The sequence below is a fragment of the Mustelus asterias genome, chromosome 6 (genome assembly GCF_964213995.1).
Source record: "Mustelus asterias chromosome 6, sMusAst1.hap1.1, whole genome shotgun sequence".
Taxonomy (NCBI): domain Eukaryota; kingdom Metazoa; phylum Chordata; class Chondrichthyes; order Carcharhiniformes; family Triakidae; genus Mustelus; species Mustelus asterias.
Window position 1 is genome coordinate 51,948,230 of NC_135806.1, and position 19,084 is coordinate 51,967,313.

Consider the following 19,084-nt stretch of genomic DNA (forward strand, 5'->3'; position numbering starts at 1 on the left):
GGGAGGCGCGGGGAAAGAAGCAACTCCTTTGAGGGACCACCTGGATGTATCTTAGGCACCCCCTCTTCAAAAGTCATTCTTCCTCCTGGCCTCTTGAATCATCATCACCCCTCGTGCAGGGACCTCAGACTCACCTGAGCTTTTGATATGAGACTGCCTATAGTCCCAGCAGATGCCAGTGCTTCCAATAACTGGTAGCAATCCAAGGCAGGACTTCCTCCTGAGATAGGGCAGACATCTCAACATAAAGAACTGTGTTAATTTGCTGAAGGGCAGTTGTCCAAATTGTGGGGGCCTACCACAGAATTTTAGGTAGTCCACAGACTTAATGGCACAATTCTAAATTAAAGGTAGGACAGCACAGTGATTAGTACTGCTGCCTCATAGCACCAGGGACCCGGGTCCAAATCGGGTCTCGGGTGACTGACATTCTCCTCATGCCTGCATGAGTTTCCTCCCACACTCCAAAGATCTGTGGGTTAGGTTGATTGGCTATGCTAAATTGACCCTTAGTGTCAGGGGGATTAGTGAGGTAAACACGTGGGGTTACAGGGAGAGGGCCTGGGTGGGATTGTTGTCAGTGCAGGCTTGATGGGCCGAATGGCCTCCTTCTGCACTGTGGGGATCCTACGATTCTAAATAATGTTCAGGAACAGAGGGGGGAGGGTGGGTTATATGCATTGATCTTTGAAAGTGGCAGGAGAAAAAGAGTGGTTAGCAAATCATAGTGGATCTTGGCTTCATAAAGAGGCATTTGGTATGCTAAAACTGAAAATGCTTCGTAGATGGTAAGTGCTCTTCTACATGGATCAGTCCTGGTACCACTGCTGTTCATAATTTACATGAACAATCTGGACTTCCAAAGTCCAGGCTTCAATTTATGAACCAAATTGTGGGTGTTATTTAATAAAGGATATTTACAATACACTACAGGAGGACATGAATAAACCTGCAGAAAGGGGTTGGGTGGTGAGGTAATACATTTTTGTAGGAAGAATAGAAAGGCCATTTAAAGGTGCAAGTCCAAGTAGGGTAGAGAAACAAAAGGATTTCAGAGATTAGGTAGATTGACTGCTAAAAATTGTTCTTTAGTGTGTAGATTAGGTTGTTAGCCAAGTAAATACACAGGGTTACTGGGTGGGATACTCAGAGGCAGTGCACACTTAATGAGCCAAATGCCTCTTCTGCACTGTAGGGATTCTGTGAAGTCAATGGCACCTTGCGCATTAAGAGTTTTAACACCAGGTTAAAGTCCAACAGGTTTATTTGGTAGCAAATACCATTAGCTTTCGGAGCGCTGCTCCTTCGTCAGATGGTGTCCACTCCATCCGACGAAGGAGCAGCGCTCCGAAAGCTAATGGTATTTGCTACCAAATAAACCTGTTGGACTTTAACCTGGTGTTAAAACTCTTAGTGTTCACCCCAGTCCAACACTGGCATCTCCACATCATGACCTTGCACATGGGCAGGTCCATTTCCATTATCCTGGCATCGGCTTCTCTGGTTAAAAAAAATCCTCCCCTTGCCAAGCACACAGTAAATCAGCCACCTCCCATTCACCAGTCAATAGTAAGCTGCTGCCAAGATGTTACGGCTAAAATAAGCAAAATACTGCAGATGCTGGAATCTGAAATCAAAAAGAGCTCAGCAGGTCTGGCAGCATCTGCAGGAGGAGAAAACAGTAACTGTTTCAAATCAGTTTGACTCAGAACTAAGAGGAAAATAGTTTTGATATTATTGCAACAAAAAATATAGCAAACGTAAGAGACTGTGGGTACAGAGGTGGGTGGGAAGGATTGCAGAGATAAAATATAAAAATGGGTTGGATGGAGGAGAAAGGTTACAATCTAAAAGATGCCAAACACATCAAGTCCAGAAGGCTGCAATTTGCCCAATCAGAAGATTAGATTCTGCTCCTCCAGCTTGCATTGGACTTCACTGGAACATAGTAGGCCAAGGGTTGACATGTGGGCATGAAAGTTGTGATCATGCGTGAGGACTGAGTGAAGGTGTTTTGCAGTCTGCATTTATCTCCTCAAATGGGGGCAGTGAAGTGAAACATTGCTCAACCTGAAAGGGGCCTCAAATGGTGAGGAGAGAGGAGGTAAAGGGGCAAGTGTTGCACCTTCTGTAATATTCAAACTGCTTTAAATGTAAAATGTTGATACAAATGGAAGCATTTTGCCCTCTGCTGGGCAGTCTTGGTTTCTCACCACAATGTAAACATCTGAAAATGGCTGCAGTTGAAGCATTTGCACCCTTTTGCCTAGTTTAGCTGGCTGTGTGGGGAGCTGCTGCCCCTGGGCCCAGCCATTCTATGGAGTCATTTTGTTTTCCCACAGAGACATGTCCAATACTGCCACTGTTGTTAAGCATCTTTTAACTTGAAGTCTAAGCCTGGACTTGGTTCTCACTGTAGACATACTTTAGTATCAGCTTAATACTTGTTCATTAGTGCAATGAAAACAGGTTGAGTAGCCATACTGCTCTTGGCATGATTGCAACCCTGTGAACCCCTTTATACTATAGCCAAGAGTTGAGCTATTGCATTAAAAACTCATGAAAATCAATTTTAAAAAGCCAACTGGTATAGAATTTAAAAACCCATCCATTCATTTCTCTCCCCCCCTCCCCCCCCCACCTCCCCTCCAAAAAGAGGATTAAGGTTGGCCCACAAGTTTTAAATCTCCAATGTTCATCCAATCTAGTATTTCAGATATGGTCATACATTAAGTTCTCAGAGCTGGAAAATTATCCAAGATAATCCAAGTACAGGTTGTTTGGGTCTAGTAGAGGTCAACATATTAAATGCCCATGAGTACAGCTTGCATCATAAATAGGGCACAGTATTTCATTGATGTACTTGTACTGTAAAATGCAACAGAACAAAGATACTTGGCAGCTTCTCAGATGTAGCCCAGGTGGATTGAAAACAAAGATAAGAGTAAATCAGTAATAAGGCTTTGATGCAGTCTATACAGGGCACATAGAGAGGGAAATGAAAGCTAGTACAAAACAAAGCTAGTGGTAAATGGCAGCCGTACATAGAATGAAAAAAAAAGAGAACGACCAGTAAATAGATATTTGTGGGAACACAACTGTTAAAGGATAACCAAAGGAAGGGAGGCAGAAAGCATAGAGTACTTTGATCTGTTGTGATGAGATTGAGGTGGGGAGATTATGTTGGTATTGCGTAGGTGAAGAAAACTGTGGTGCAAGGTTACCAGAGACAGAAGCCAAGTCTTTCTTTAAATAAATCTTTAAAATTATTAAGTGTTACTGGAGTTCTATGCTTTTAAAAAAAAGGTCAGTGAGACAGACCTCATTTGGGAGCGTGGCTTGCTTAACATCTGCTGGGGTCATTTGGGGTTTTTCCAGAGATGAAAATTCTGCGATTGGAAGTGCATAGGAGGATGATATTGAACTCGTGTTGAGAAATTTTAGTGTGGCTGGACTGCAAAATGGTTCAACAGTTGAAGATTTTTCTGGGAGTAATAGTGGTGTCACAGCCAGAGGTAGTAAGATTTCAGTTGCAAATAAAGCAGCTTAATAGAAATATAGAAAACAGCAGATAGTAGAGGTGGAAAAGGAGGACTTGAAGTGGAGAGAAAAATGGGAGGACGAATATGAAACTTAAGAATTTCTTTGGCGAAAGTAGTCAGTGAGGAAAGGGATAAGAGGTGGAAAGTAGTTAACTATCCAAAGCAAAGCTTAGACGAGTGATTCCAATGGTGATAGATTCTTTTGAGGAAAGTGATTTAACTGAATCTTTGTTTCGTGCCTAAATTTAGAGGATGGATTTGAAAAGAACATTTCATTTAAAAGAATAGCTATGAAATTGAATTGGCCAAGATGCTTGGAGTATAAAATGTTGCAAAGTGCTCTGTGAGGTACAACCACAAATGCTAATTAGAACAATCTACAACCACAGACACTTAAAAAGGGTGATGCCAAATGTTTGAATTTGCCTCTGAAGCTTATCAGTCGAAGATTGGGACCACAAGAGAGACCCAAACATCTATAGAACTTTACACGACAAATGAAACTCTGATCATTGAAATTAAAAAGGACTTTTGAAAACAAATGAGGATTATGGAAGAAGAGAAATATTCTAGTAACAGCAGAGAAGTTGTTTTAGCCATTTACTTGAAATTTCAGAGACAGTGGAGTGTGGGGGAAAAGGGATTATGGGAGTCAAAGGAAATTGAGGGTATAGAAAACCTAGATGTAGAAGGCAAAAGGCAAAAGGCAGTGTTATTGTTGTAACAAGGCTGGACACAAGGTCAACTTGCTGGAAGTTCAGAAAGTGCTGTGGACATTCATACAGCTGAAAAAAAGTCAGCCAGAGGGTGCAAGTGTGTTTTCAATCCATCCAGGGGAAAACTCTGAAGATCAGATTACAGAAATGTTCCAAACTGAAGACTCATCCTGGTTTTTTCCCCCCCAGGAAAAAGGAAAATCTGTTAAATCCCTCAATTTTAGGTGCCAAACCTGGTTCCACTTGTGCTGAAGGGAAAGTGTTAATTAGTGGAATACATTGAGGTTTAGACCTCACTACATAATAAATTTGAAGTGCGATTTGAAGACAATTGTTGGAGTGGAGGAGATATTATCCATTACAGGGGCTCAAATTCATTTTAGGACATGCTGGATCTCAAAAAGGTAGAAAAACTCTAACAAAATAAGATCTAGAAAAAGATTTGAGCCTGGGTGGTTTCCAGACAGTCGGCTTAGAGGGAGAAAGAGGATGCCAAACCTCAGTTGGCTAGATCTATTTGAGAGGAGTGCAAGAAAGTTGAATTTAGTGGAGTTACAACTTGGAAATAAATTCAGATTGTAATTCTGACCAAGTGCTTTCTCAACACTAACTAAGACTAACACTACATTCTGCACTCTCCCCTTTCCTTCTCGATGAACGGTATGCTTTGCATAATGTGCAAGAAACAATACATGACAGTAAATCAAATCAAAAGGCAGTATCAAACTTTAAAAACCATGATTAGGGTGCATCGTCAAGACTAACTGCATGCTTGGGATCAGGGAATTTCACTGTGGGCTTCTTGAATGGAAAATGACCATGAGTGAACAGGGTTCAGTTCAAGTAAATTTATGCCAAACTAAGCATCCATTTTAACTGACTCTGGATAAATTAGTGAATCATTCTGAATCTATACTAATAAAATTCAGCACAAGTAGGGCATGCAAGTTAGCTGGGGAACATTAAAAGAGGCATCTCAGCAAGCAGTGTAGGCAAATACAAATTGGGTTCTGCAATCAGTTTCAGGTAAACTATTGAAGGTTTAATTAGACCTTGGATTAAAAAGAAACTGAAAATTAAGTAAATCTCACCTTCAGGAGGAGGAGTGAGGCAGACCTGTGGGAGATACTCGAGGGGGGGGGGGAAAGAGAATATAACTTGGGAAGCATGGCCTACATCACTCACCTTCAGTAGGAAGAGCAGAGAGATGGACCTGATGGGAGTGGAAAAGGGAACACTAACAAACTGGGAATGCATCAAGTTTGAACACAAAGCAAGCAGTAACACAGGAATGTAGTCAAGTTGTGGTAAATTTTTGGTACCAATGATCCAGGAGCAGTCTTGCAGAGAATTCAGGGAGCCAGGCAGCTGGTTAAAAGCAGGACCGTAGGAAAAATTTTAGAATTCTGGATAATTGGAAACTTTCTGGGGAAGATGGGACATGTACAAGTGGTGTGGCCTGCACTTGAACTAGATTGAAACCAACATCCTTGTAGGAGAGTGCTGGTGGGAAGACAATTGCATGATAATGATTGGAATACAAATCTTTGCAGGTAATCAAGTCTTTACAGGTACAGACAATGCGAGTGGAGAGGGGATAATCACAGGTTAAAGTAGTGTGTGAATTGTCTCAAGCCAAGACAGTTAGTAGGATTTTGCAAGCCCAAGCCAATTGGTGGGGTTACATGAACAAGATCCCAATTGAGGGAATCCTCATGCGTGCAGGAGTTGGCCATCAACCTGGTGTCAAGAGACTTCTTACTGTGGCCACCTCAGTCCAACGCCAGCATCTCCACATTATGGGAAAATGGACAGCAGAGTAGTGGGAATGGGGGAGGGGATCATTCAAAAAGGAAATGGGGAGTATACAGACAATGTTTTTTTCCCCCTCCCGGGTGAAATATAGGATCAACAAGCCCAGAGAACATTGGATTTCTATTAATATTTAGGACTGGACAAGGTGGCTTTTAAGCAAATAAGGGGAGAAATTAGAGACCTTGGAGTATAGAAAGTGGAGGAGGTTGGGAAACTTAATTAGGTGGGTATGAAAAAGCACTGACAGGCAAGATCAAGAATCAAGATACTCTACAAGATTATGGGGGAAGAGGATAACTAGTCACAGTAACTGGAGTTCATCCATTGTAATGGTGCCAAAACCACATGGATCACAAATATTATGTATTGATTACTGTACTGCACAGAATGAATGTATTAAGGCAGATTTGTATTCTATCCAGTTGAAAGGATTGCTGAGTTAGACAACATTTGACTTGCTTTCAAAGTAAAATGGCATTTAGGTCATAGCAAACAAAGTGGCTCTACAGAATGCAAAAGCTATTAAGTTCCCAGTACCTACAAAAACAGGAAGGTGCGATTTATCGGTGCAAGCAGATTTTATTACATTTTCAATAGTGCGGCTGCTGCACTAATTGGGTTGCGAGTGTCAAGCATTTGGCAGGGGTGCAACATCCTGTCAGTGTCTTGGGGACCACAAATGAGATTTGGAGTAAGGTATGGATTCAGGTTTGTAGAGTGCAAGCATTGGCTTTGTATTAAAAGGATGGAATAATTAAAAAGCTGTACTGATCACTACACTAGTTCTAGCAGTACCTGCAAGCAATAGCTGTAGACACCAGATGTGGGTGGGACAGTGGTGTTGTATGCAGAGAAGCAGCATTCAACTAAAAAAAAAATTTTACAGCATTTTCAAGTGTATGCTGCAAGAGATGGTTTGAAACATCAAGTTTCTGGAGACATTTCAGGATAACAGCCTTGGAAGTTTATTTTTACAGCTGCTCAAATTAATATACATGTGCTAGGCATGAGAATGATGTGTGTGTGTACTGGAATTATGGTCCCACCTGCCACAGGAATAGTAGTGGGCAGGACATGGACCATGCAATCATCCATTGACCTTAGGTGGGATTTTCCAGCATTGAGGCAAGTGTGGCTGGCAAATCCCACCAGTGTTGTCAAGTGCTTAAATTCAAAGAGGACTTGTCAGAAATTGAAAACAATTCACTCAAGTCCAGGACTTTACTTGATCCACAGTCTACCTGGATCGACAAAGTGCAAGTATCTTTTGGAATTTTTTTTCCAGGGAGATGATCAATTTGTTTTGTGTAGATTGTTTAAGGGTTAAGGGGGAAGGTTAGAGACAAGGTCAAAAAAGGTTAAGCGTTAGGTTGATGCATTTCAAAGTGAGTGGAGGGGGATAAGGAACATTTGCTATAAAGCCAGAAGTGTTTCTAAACTTCCTTTGGTAACGATCTATTCCTAAAAAGACTTCTGGGTTTGAGGGGAGAGGGTGAGGAAGTAGCTCTTCCTTCTATTTTTCACAGCAGAACAAAAAAAGGTCCGTTACCTCACTGGGCACTGGCATGCTCAGTAAATAGCAACTTTGTCATAAGTACAGAAGAAACTGTTGCTGTCCAAGTTAAAAAGGTAAAGAAATAGAACAAAACCGGAAAATATATTGGCACCACCAGAGAGAAAGCCACCTTGTGTAGATGGATGGACCCTAGGTGGAGGCAAAATACTATAATATTGTAAATCTGAAATAGAAAATGCTGGAAACCACCGAAATACCACATTTGTCTTGGGATGCTATCCCAGCCCAAGTATTTCCAGCAATTGTGTTGGGTTGACAGGAATCCAATCCAAGGAGACTCATTTTCAAGTAATATGATAAACCAACACTGCAGTAAAATTGATTCATGTTTCTGCAGTGCAGGAAAGGTTCATTTGTTTGGTTTCTATTTTCAAATACTAGAATCTACATTGTGCATCGGAGTTGACTATAACAGGAAGGTGAATATTTATGCCCTCAAAAACCAGGTATGCAAAATAAGATATGAATCCTTCGCAACAGTTTTAATTCAGTACCAATGATGCACTTTTCTTACCATAGAAAGGATAAGACTTTTAAATCCTTAAGCAATGCAGTAGTTAGCAGGAAGCCCAAAACTCTGTAGTGGGCAAGTCAAACTTGCCATCTAGACTCTAACCCATGATGTTCACTCAGCACTGAATACAAAGGATCAGCCAGCAGTTAAAATATGCTGGTTTGTACTTTGACATTAGTCCCACAATAATGACTGGATAACCAGTTCAGTAGTATTAGCTGGGACACAAACATTACAACCAAGGACATAATGGCATCTTGGGTTTATGTTGCAACCAAGAGATCAGTACCTCAAACATGCAGTACTAGCTCAACAGGCGTCAGCTTAGTTTATGCATTTCTCTACATCAGTCTACAAAGGAGGATGCTCACCGGTGGGACTGAAGGGTTGCATATTTGATCATGCTGGTCAACTAGATATTTAAAAGCACTTCTTCCAATGCTGATTGCAGCTTGGCTGCTGGATTTCTTATGCAAGAGCAATAAAATGCTTTGGGAAGCCCCGAGGTTGAGTTAAAGAAATTCCGAAGTTATATTGTGGGTGAAAAACCTACTCACCTTCCACATGCAGCAGTTACAGCAGAGAACATGCAAATCATGGTCTGTGCTGTCTTGAGCAATCCAATTAGTTCATTTCCCTCCACATTCAAGCCATTTCCATCTGGTCATGGTGAATGCAAGTTAAAAATTATATCCGAATGGTACGATCAATTACTAGCCCACCTGCTGGCAACAGACCTGAAATTTTGAATAGTAATTCTCTGGGTTAGTGCAAGTTAAATACAAGCCATCCTCACCACCTTGAACTCTAAGTTATCTAAAGCATTGCATATTATTGAATCGTGTAAAGTTTCAATCTTAATGTTTACAGACACAATTAACAACTGATGTTAGCCAAGATAGGCAGCAAGAACGTTGAGGAATTGTTTTACTGCAGGTACTGAATAGTTACCTTGAAATTTGCAAGTGTTTCTGCACTTCTATATCAAGTGGTTGCATGATTGCTTTAAGAGCTGGTCACATGACTTGTGGTAATGTAATTTGGATGTTTCACAGGTTCCTGCTTAGTTTCATCTTCTACTGTAGGCAATATCTACAATAAATGTTATTGTATCTGTGCACAAACGATTTCTTTAAAACCCATAACCCAACAGTTAGGGCATTATAAACACTGGATTCAAACCAACTTCTTGTGTATAGAGGGGCAAGATCACAACCGACTGCAGACATTAAAAGAAACATTATGTCACTAAAATAGGGATTGCAGTCACATCTGAACAAAAAGTGCCCTAGTGAGAATAATTATTGTACTAGATTATGAACACTTCCAATTCCCAGGGAAGCAAAAATTATGTCCTGTTAAACTTCCAAAAAGCTAGTTACTAAAAAATTAATGCAGAATCAAGATGTGGATTGCCAGTGGAGGCAAATCTAACAATTACCATGGAATCTAAGGCTTAACCTTTCTCCCTCCCAATGTTTAAAGATTTAAACTGATTACTGGCAAGAGTAATTTCCATTCATTAAGTTTATTGGGTTCTGTTGCAACAGCTCACACCCTGAAGATTCAGCTGCAGGGTTCTGCAACTAGCCAGGCAGACACCATACTTAGTTTATCCAGAGGTGTTCATACGGAGGTTGCAATGATCAATTGGCCAATTTCTTTCCTAACCCACTGACTTCATTGTGCTGCTGCTGTTAGAGTTGTACACAGTTACAATGTGGTGCCCATAGTTTGAAGAACTGCACTGTAAAGAAAGAAATGTCTTGGAACTAAGCATTGTAAAATATTAAATTTGAAATATATTACTGAAAGTCTATTTTTGAAATGAAAATCTTTCCTAACCCAAAAGATTGACTGCTCGAGAGATTAAATTTTGCTTTAGACCATGGCTTGTGGCTAAATTCACAGCCAACACCTGAAATTATGCAACATATATTTAATACCAAATGAACTTTTATTTGATGGTTCAATCAGAGCATTTCTGCTGAAAGACTGGATTCTCAAAACTAGTGTACTGTACATTCTTCTTCTGCCAGGATTGCCAAATGAAGTAGCCACCGAAACCAGCAATTATCAGGAGTGCTGAAATTGAAGAAAAGTAGCATTAGGCAATCCAAAGGGTGTGTCAAATTTTGGCAAGAAATCAGCCAAGCCAAATTTTTGTAGCCTGATACTTAACCACATCCAGCTTCAAATAAACTTAGATTGCAAAGGACAAGGGGGACAAAACATGTTCTTACCAATAACAAAGATGACCCAAATGACTGTAGATCCTCTTTTTGACTTGCTTTCAAAAGGAACACTTGAATTTACACCTGGATAGGAAAAAATATTTTCACTTCAGTGGGCTCAAAAATCAAAAACAGTTCAAACAATTTCTGATCAAGCATCACGTTTGGGAACCAAACTGAACATGGGAAATCTGTACCAATAGGTCTGTAAAATCATTGCTTGGAATGGAACCAAATGCTGGGGCAAGAAACTAGATCTTGGGTTAATGGTTCAATCTACCCAGAATCAAACAGCAATTGAACCTTGTACTCTCAATCACAGCAAACTGCAAGTGTTTTACAACTGGACTAGGTTACAAGTGGTTTTAACCTGGCATAGCCAGATCATTTCTGAAACTACTAAGTCCCAATCTCCACCCAAGCCCTCTGGGACACAGGCCTAAATGTATTGTCAAGCTAGTATAAAAAAGTTTTTAAGATGCATGTTACATGAAGTCGTGCTGCTTGTTAATTCTATTACCTTTGGAAGTAGCCAAGTTGGTTGGAAATACAGTAAGTGAACGGAAGGAAACGCCTGGAGTAACACCTGAAGGTATTGTAGACACATTTGCTGAAGGGTGTACAGTCACTGTAAAAGAATCAGAATGCAAAGAACTGAAACTCAAGTACTTGATCACAATTCTCACTTGTGCTGTGGAAAATGGTTACTTTAAAAATTGTTGCCCAACACAAGTCAATTGACAGTGTTGTTTAAAAACTTGGGTAGTACAAAAAAATCGTTTAGACTCAACTAAAGCTGGTTTCAAAAAAATCAAGTCAAGTAAATCAGTTGGCTGCATCCTGCTCAAGGGGCAATAAATGTAGATCAACCACCTTTTTCGAATGACATTATCAGTTCCAAACCAAACTTAAATGGCAATAAATTGCTAATTGGGAAAGACATTTTGTCTCATGCCCTAAAGTGTCAATTGCATTTGATTTGGGATTTTTGTATATTGGACTAATTACATACATTAAATGGGAACTCTAAAGCAGACCCAAATCTTCTAGATGCCCATGCTTTTCACTTGAAAAATTGGACCATGTTCAGAGTGGCAATCCAGATTGGGTCAAGGGAGAGTCCTGTGGGGTCAGGAGGAGCCCCGAATGGGATATCAAACTGTGCATTTAAAATAGTCATGCTGAAGTGGTTTATTTCCAACTTTTTCAGGCCAACTAAGCACATCAGGCAGAACCATCTGAAGTTAGCAATTTGGATGGTTCCCAGCACAGCAGACATTAGCACTTCTGGATAATTGCAGTACAAAGTTGCCTAGGAGTAAGATTCCTCAGTAGCACTCAAATCCAATCTGGGGAGCCAAGTCACAGATCTAATGTCTAAAGGTCAGAAGTAAAAAACACATACTGGAAATAGCTCCCAAGGTGAAAACATACCCAAGTAACACTGCTGTTCATCATTGCTCAATTCCATTCCAGCTGGACACACACAAGTATATTTTGCTGAGTGACTGTTGATTTGAGGAGCAGGAAGACACATGTATTCACAAGCTACATGGCCACACCAGTTTTTCCCTGGGAATTAAAATCATGTTAAAATTTATACATTTCCAGGCAGTTGCTAAAATCTGAGCGCTCTGGTTTTAACCAAATGTATTGTGCATAATTAGTCATACATTAACACGAGTAGACAGTCTTCATGCAGGAGGACTCATTTGTATCATTTCTCAGTTATAGTTATGGACTGTGCTTTCTCCACTAAATATAGATGCTCAATTGATATCAAGATCTGATTGCAGTCCAGTTCACCCCAAAACATCCCTGCATACAGAAAGCAGCTAGCAACTCAGACAACCCACATTTTTAAAGTTCAGATTGTGGAATCAGTCTCAGGGGAAAAGAAATGACCATAACAGAACAAAAGTGTAGGAAGTGTGAAGCAGCAAGTTCCATTTCCCCCTCAATTAGGAGATTATAGCTTACTTACCAGGTGCCTGCATTAGTTCGTGATAAACAATGATATCTTCAGCTTCAACATTTGAAGCCAAAACCTTCACATTATCACCGCTGTACTTATTGGCTCCATAGACTGTTTGGCTCTCCACATCAACCCAGAATGCATGGTCCTGGAAATTTGAGGATATCAGGTTTCAATTTTGATCAATGCCATAACTAGGTTGAAGTTTAATGAACGTGGCAGTATCAAAGCAATTTAGATTGCAAGAGACTCCTTTTACCATCAAGTCCAGTTTGCAAAGGTGTTCAACACCAGGGCCAGATCTGGAATTTCCACTTTGCCCTGGCCAAAGTGAATCAGGAATTCTATTTGCTTTTCCATTTCAGCATATTCAAATTCAACTTCCTTGTCTACATTAGAATTTTTTAAAACTGCATAAAGAGCAAAAATGGTGCACAACCTGTGGTACTTGAATATCAAGTATTGACCACCCATCTTAAAAGCAGTGTAGCATTTAAAAGGGTTAATGACAGGTTGGTTGAGGTCCTGGTATGACAATAAATTTAACATTAAAGTTAACACTCCAAGTAGTCAACTTTCCACAGGGACCATCGAAGTTTTTAAACAGAAGAGACCTTCATGGAGCAGACTTCCCAAAATGACAAAAGGTACAGAGAGAGTTGGGAGAGAAATAAATAATCTCAGGAGACAAGGTAAAAGGATATGACAAACAAGTTGAAGGTCCGGCTCGAGAGTTTAAGGGAAAGAAAGTACTTGGAGACAGCTGCAACAACTAGATTTAAAACCAGCTGGGGGTGAGAAACTGGACATTGAGGGCAGATTGACAGTTCGGTGACATCTTAATACAGCCTGTGGAACAGTTTGTTGGCATGGCTGAGTACCAGAGACTTCATGGTGGAAATCCAAGGCAGATTGAAACCCTGAAAATGGTTCCTTGGTGAAGAGAGGAATGTTGCTTGGGAAGTGAGTTTCTAAAATCTCTTGGAATGTGGAAATCAAGAGTGTCAATAAGACCAGCTGATTCAGGTGACAAACATCAGATTTGATAGGAAATCTAGAGAAATTGTATGAATGGTGGAGGGAATCTGTCACTGACCACATTTTGCCTATTGGTTTACATGAAACATCCGTTCATCCAGCTAAAAAATGATCCAAACTGGAGTTCCACTCTTGGATCGTAACACAAGGCAGTCAAATCCGAGGTGTATATAAAAAGATTGTATTACCTCAAATAAAGCAACTGAACTGGGATGTGCGAGGAATTCCTGGGACTGTAATACTGTTCTTCTATTCTGACCATTTAGATCCACACTTGATAACACATGCAATTTTGCGTCAACCCAATAGAGACGACTCTTCACAAGATCTGTGGGCAAGTTTGAAGTATTATTTAGAAAGTTTGAAACAAGGAAGTCTATAATTAAAAAAGGCCTTACTTACCAAGTGCAATGCCATTTGGCCACTGAATCTTGGTAGCAACCAAGAGTTGGCGGTTCACACCATTCATGCCTGCTTTTTCGATCTTTGCTGGGGAACCCCAATCTGACCAGTAAATATACCTTGAAGCAAACATAGGTCACAAAATAAACAGATGCTGTTCTGCCCAAGTAGCAAATGTTTGAAAGTTTTACTTGCAAAAACTAAGGTTTATTATTTTGAATGCAAATATCCTTTGGTGGCTTAAAAATTGTATTGCAAATTTAAAGATGCTTTAGAGCCAGAATGCACAATAGCATAGTATAGCAAGTTGCATTTGTTTTAGATGATAGATCAATGTTAGTAACCAGGCAGTACTATAGGATCTGCAATGTCAAATCTCTAGATGATCTTGTGTATACTGACTTCTTACAGAAACTGTCAATAAATTTGTTCAGAAATTTGATTTGGCCAATTCCAGCAACTCTTCACACCCCCCCCCCCCCACCCAGACCATCGGTTACAATTTGTGTTCAAAAGACATCCCTCCTCCCTCTGCAACCACTGCCACTTCTCCCACTGCACAACTTTGTTTCAAACCCTAGAATCCAGTCACTGAAAGGCAAATTGAATGTCAAAGTAGGATGGACTGACTACTCTAGAATTCAAAATGGCTTGAACATCTGCAGTACTGTACCAAGAACTAGTCCAACAATGCCAGAATGATAAACAAATTTTAAATGTTATGTTGAAACAACTGGATATTTTCAGATAGCCTTTAGTCATACAATGATTATATGGTACCCAGAAAGTGGATCAACTGCTACAGAAGCTGGCTGCACCAGCTTAGAATCAAAGAGGATCTTCCTTTTGCTTCCATCAAACGTAGCCACAGATATAGTTTTGGTTCCACTGTCGGTCCAGTAGATGTGATTGGAGATCCAATCAACTGCAATCCCCGCAGGGACTTGTAGATCAGCAATGATTTTGGAAATACCAGCCTTCCCACTTTCATTCATAAGCATACTGAAAAGAGAGTATTGTGGTTAAAAACAAACTTCAGGTCTATTTGAAATTGAGTATGCAAGGCTCCTGATAAAACAAGGTTCAAGAGACAGTACAATTCACATGTGGCAACAAAGTTTAGTACCAGTAGTATGAAGTGTATATTACCCGAAAATTGCTTGCTGCCCCACGTCAGCCCAAAAGATTCTGTGTTCTGCAATGTCAGCATCCAGTGCTACAGTTTTTCTTAACCGTGTGGCTACTTGTGTATATTCTTGGTGACGGAGTCCTAGTTTCCTAATATCATGGTGATTTGTGAAGATCAGATATGGTTCTTTTCCTAATGGAGTTCAGAGATTGTAACCCATGAAATTAGATTGCCAAAGGAAGCAGGATTATTATACGTTTAAATCAGAATTCCTACAGTGCAAGGTGGCCATTTGACCCATCAAGTCTGCACCAACTCAGCATCTTACCCAGACCCAACCCTGTAACACCACATATTCACCATGGCCAATTCATCTACCTGCACATCTTTGGACTGTGGGAGGAAACTCATGCAGACCTGGGCAAAATGTGCAAACACCACACAATCACCCAAGGATGGAATGGGATCTGGGTCCCTGGCACTGAAGTAGCAGTGCTAACCACTCTGCCACTATCTGGGGTTAGTCACATGATAGTTTAATAGAGAATGCACAAGTTCTAGTATAACTTGTCATCCAAGTTTAGAGATGTAAAACATCAAATAATTGATCTCATCTGCAGTGTGTAGTTATCAGCAAGGAAACCCCCTTAATTCCCAACCACTCCATTTAATGCTAATTTGGACAGGTAGTAAATAAACAAAACCCAAGGAACACTCCCAAAAGTCATTGGAATCCCAGATGACTTGGGGGAAGAGTGTCAAATCAATGCATGGATAATCAAATCAAGCAGAGTCAAACAGCAGCACAGTGATTAGCACTGCTGCTTCACAGCTCCAGGGACCTGGGTTTGAATCCCAGCTTGGGTCACTGTGTGGAGTTTGCACATTCTGTCTGCATGGGTGCTCCAGTTTCCTCCCACAGTCCAAGGATGTGCAGGCTAGGTTAATGGGCAATTTAGAATGGCCACTTAGTGTCCTGGGATGCATAGGTTAGAGGGGTTAGTGGGTAAATATGTGGGGATATGTGGATAGGGCCTGGGTGAGATTGTGGTTGGTGCAGACTCAATGGGCCGAATGGTCTCTTTCTGCACTGTAGGATTCTATGAGCTTCACACTTACCTACTGCCTTGCAAACGCCATTAGTTGGATCCACAAGATATCCTGCATGACATTCACAGATGTAGCTGCCTTCAGTATTTATACAAATTTGACTGCAGGATCCAGGATTGTGGCACTCATTTATGTCTGACAAGACAAAAACAAAAACTTTACCTCCAAATAAAAACTATTTTATTTGGCGACGGTCAGTCATCAACTTACCTTCACAATTTTTGTGATCAATCAATTCAAAACCAGTAGGGCATTCACATTCATAACCAATGGCAAGGTCTTGGCAGAAGTGAGAGCAACCTCCATTCTTCTTCAAACACTCATTTTGGTCTGAAGAATAAAACAAATCATTGCACAATATTACCACTTACTGGAATATCCTTGTGGATCATATAGAAAATTGTGGATCGCTGAGCAAATCACATTACTAAGTTTGGGTTTTTAATTTTGAACCACCAAGACTTCAGAATTTATGGGATTCTTTACGTGTAAAGCATTTTTAATACCTACTCAACCTCAGCAGGAATGGACACTGCATTTTTAATTCGTGATACAATTAAGGAAAAATAAATTGCATTAACAGTTCAGATTTGTCTCACTTCCTACAAAAAGATTAACACTTGCTGTCAAGTATTACACAAAAGGTGGACAGTGTTCTTAGATAGCACAACCCCCGCCCCCCCCCCCCCCCGACCAAATGGTTTTAAATTAATTTTGAACTGGTACAGAGCAATAAATGACACTATTTACTTACTACACCCATTAAGTTCATCACTCCAGTCCTTGCAGTCCTGCTTGTGGTCACACACTAGGGTGATATTTATGCATTCCCCACTTTGACATTTGAAGTCAGTCGGTCCAGTGCAGCCTGAAACTATAGCAATGAGTGAGTAAGAGCAGGAGCTTTGGAATACGGATTTTTAACCATCAAGGCAATAATTACATTTACTTACTTTTTTTGCAGTTCACTTCATCACTACCATCTTCACAGTCCCTAAATTGATTGCATTTTTTATTTCCAGATATGCAGCTGCCATCGTTACATGTGAAGTCATCAGGTCTACATGTTAAATGAGCTGAAAAGATAAACAGATCAAAACTTCAGACAAATGGATGGAGTAAATGTCAGTTGGCCTGGACATGTTTGCAGCTCTAAAACCATTTTTCAGAGAGCACGAGCAAAAGACAGATTTTCAAAGTGTATTCAATACAGATGATAGATTGTACAAAGTTTAGTGCTCAGGACTGGGGTAATTCACATGGATTACCAGAAATAATAAATTTGGCAGACTGGCTAACAGGGTACTGCAAGGATCAGAATATTTCTCCATAAATGCATACCTGTGCTCCAGATACACAATTCAAAATTGCTGGAAGATATTTTTGCCTCCCAAAGAGCCAAATTGTGTTTAGTTTGCAGAGATTACACTGGAGACTTGTGCCAGATTCAAATGCTGGACTGCAACTCTATAGAACAGTTTTAACATGACAAATCAACACCACTCTGGTTTTAGATCAGATTTAGAAGACTGCTCTGTAGGGTGCACCTAGGCCATGTTGAATTGGATTTGCAATAGCAATACAATTCTGCATTTTGAAGGCATGCTTTAGATGTGGAACATGGTGCACTTGCGATTAAGAATCTGCAATGGCACTTCAATTCCTCACTCAATCCACCATATGCAACCCTTTCCATCTCTGCTCAAATACAACCCAACAGTCCTTGAAAAGTAAAAAAAAAAGTGCTGGTTGAGGGGAACTATCCAGCAAAGAAAGATTAAGACAGGACTAGAATCTAGCCATTTCGTACACCTTAGAATTGCACACTTGGGTCTGACAAATTGACTATATGCTGCAGCATTAAATTAAATTAACACAAATAATCCACTTACGGCAGTTAGCCTCATCACTTCCATCTTTGCAGTCAGTATCACCATCACAATGCCATCGACGATGGATACATTCACCCGAATCACACAGGAACTCCGTAGGAGAGCAGGCCACAGGAGGGGGGATTGTATGGCCGCAGTGTTCTGGTGACTCGTCAGATTTATCAGTGCAATCCACATTGTTATCACATACCCAATTTAAGGGTATGCACTTCAAGTTATTGCACTGAAACTCATGAGTGCCACAGGTAACTGAAGCACAACTTTTCTCATCACTTCCATCACTGCAATCATCCTCGCCATTGCAGACAAAGGCCTTGGAAATGCATCTACCACTGGAGCAGGCAAACTCTACAGGGCTGCAGGTTATTTTACCTGAAAGATGAGAGAATACCAATTTCAGAGTGAGTGGTCCACTCAACTGCAGATCAGGTAATTCAGATAGGTCATGAAAGCTTTGCAAAATTTACTGGACTTAGTTTTAGCATGTTCCACTTGACTAGTGATGAGATAGCAAATTCTAAAGTCAAATTCAAATGCACTATTGCCAACTTGCTTAACTTCATAAATGAAACCCACTATTGGGACTGGGGTAGCACTAGGAAATTTCCAATCTAATATTTCTAGCTTCAAGGAAATAAGCCTTAAGACTACAAAACCCCCAACAGGAATACATAGTACTGTAGTCAGCACTAAAGGAGGAATACTGATTTTAGAAAATTAGATTTCACCAAAATACTGTCCGATGAGGAAATGCACAGCCCCACTTTTCCCTCAGGATAAATAGAAGTCAGCAGTTGGAATCTAGAACAGGTCTAAATGGAGGGTAACATTTTTCAAGTTAGGTGTTTGAGGAAGATACTCAACATATGGGTAGAAGAAAGGCATGTGGGAACAAAGTGGCTGCAATTAGATCCCTTTAATTAGATCACAAATATCTTGTATGGGTTTGCCTTCATGACGAGAGTGTTTTAAATAACAGTTAGAAATATTTGAGTTAATCTAGCACAAGCTTAGGAAAAACCTGACGGCAATGCCATTGTGCAAAGTACCTCGGCTGTATGCTACTACTGTTGCAGACTATTGGTATGTTCTGCAGTGCAGTTCCAAGAGTTTAAGTAACTACATAAATCAAACTAATTCA

The 19,084-nt window shown here is 40.4% G+C and overlaps 1 protein-coding gene across 1 annotated transcript in view; it reads right to left on the reverse strand.

Annotated features, from left to right (window-relative positions):
* Positions 1 to 10,132: 10,132 nt before the first annotated feature.
* LOC144494656 (uncharacterized) overlaps positions 10,133 to 19,084 on the reverse strand; it is a 46,918-nt gene continuing 37,966 nt past the window's right edge. The window contains exons 30-43 of the mRNA XM_078213860.1: positions 17,944 to 18,315; positions 17,001 to 17,127; positions 16,806 to 16,954; positions 16,262 to 16,381; positions 16,061 to 16,186; positions 14,962 to 15,133; positions 14,593 to 14,814; positions 13,813 to 13,931; positions 13,599 to 13,738; positions 12,382 to 12,520; positions 11,832 to 11,969; positions 10,918 to 11,025; positions 10,407 to 10,481; positions 10,133 to 10,248 (exon numbers count right to left, since the gene is read on the reverse strand). Coding sequence (XP_078069986.1) covers positions 10,133 to 10,248; positions 10,407 to 10,481; positions 10,918 to 11,025; positions 11,832 to 11,969; positions 12,382 to 12,520; positions 13,599 to 13,738; positions 13,813 to 13,931; positions 14,593 to 14,814; positions 14,962 to 15,133; positions 16,061 to 16,186; positions 16,262 to 16,381; positions 16,806 to 16,954; positions 17,001 to 17,127; positions 17,944 to 18,315 — 2,123 coding nt within the window. The remainder of the gene's footprint in view (positions 10,249 to 10,406; positions 10,482 to 10,917; positions 11,026 to 11,831; positions 11,970 to 12,381; positions 12,521 to 13,598; positions 13,739 to 13,812; positions 13,932 to 14,592; positions 14,815 to 14,961; positions 15,134 to 16,060; positions 16,187 to 16,261; positions 16,382 to 16,805; positions 16,955 to 17,000; positions 17,128 to 17,943; positions 18,316 to 19,084) is intronic.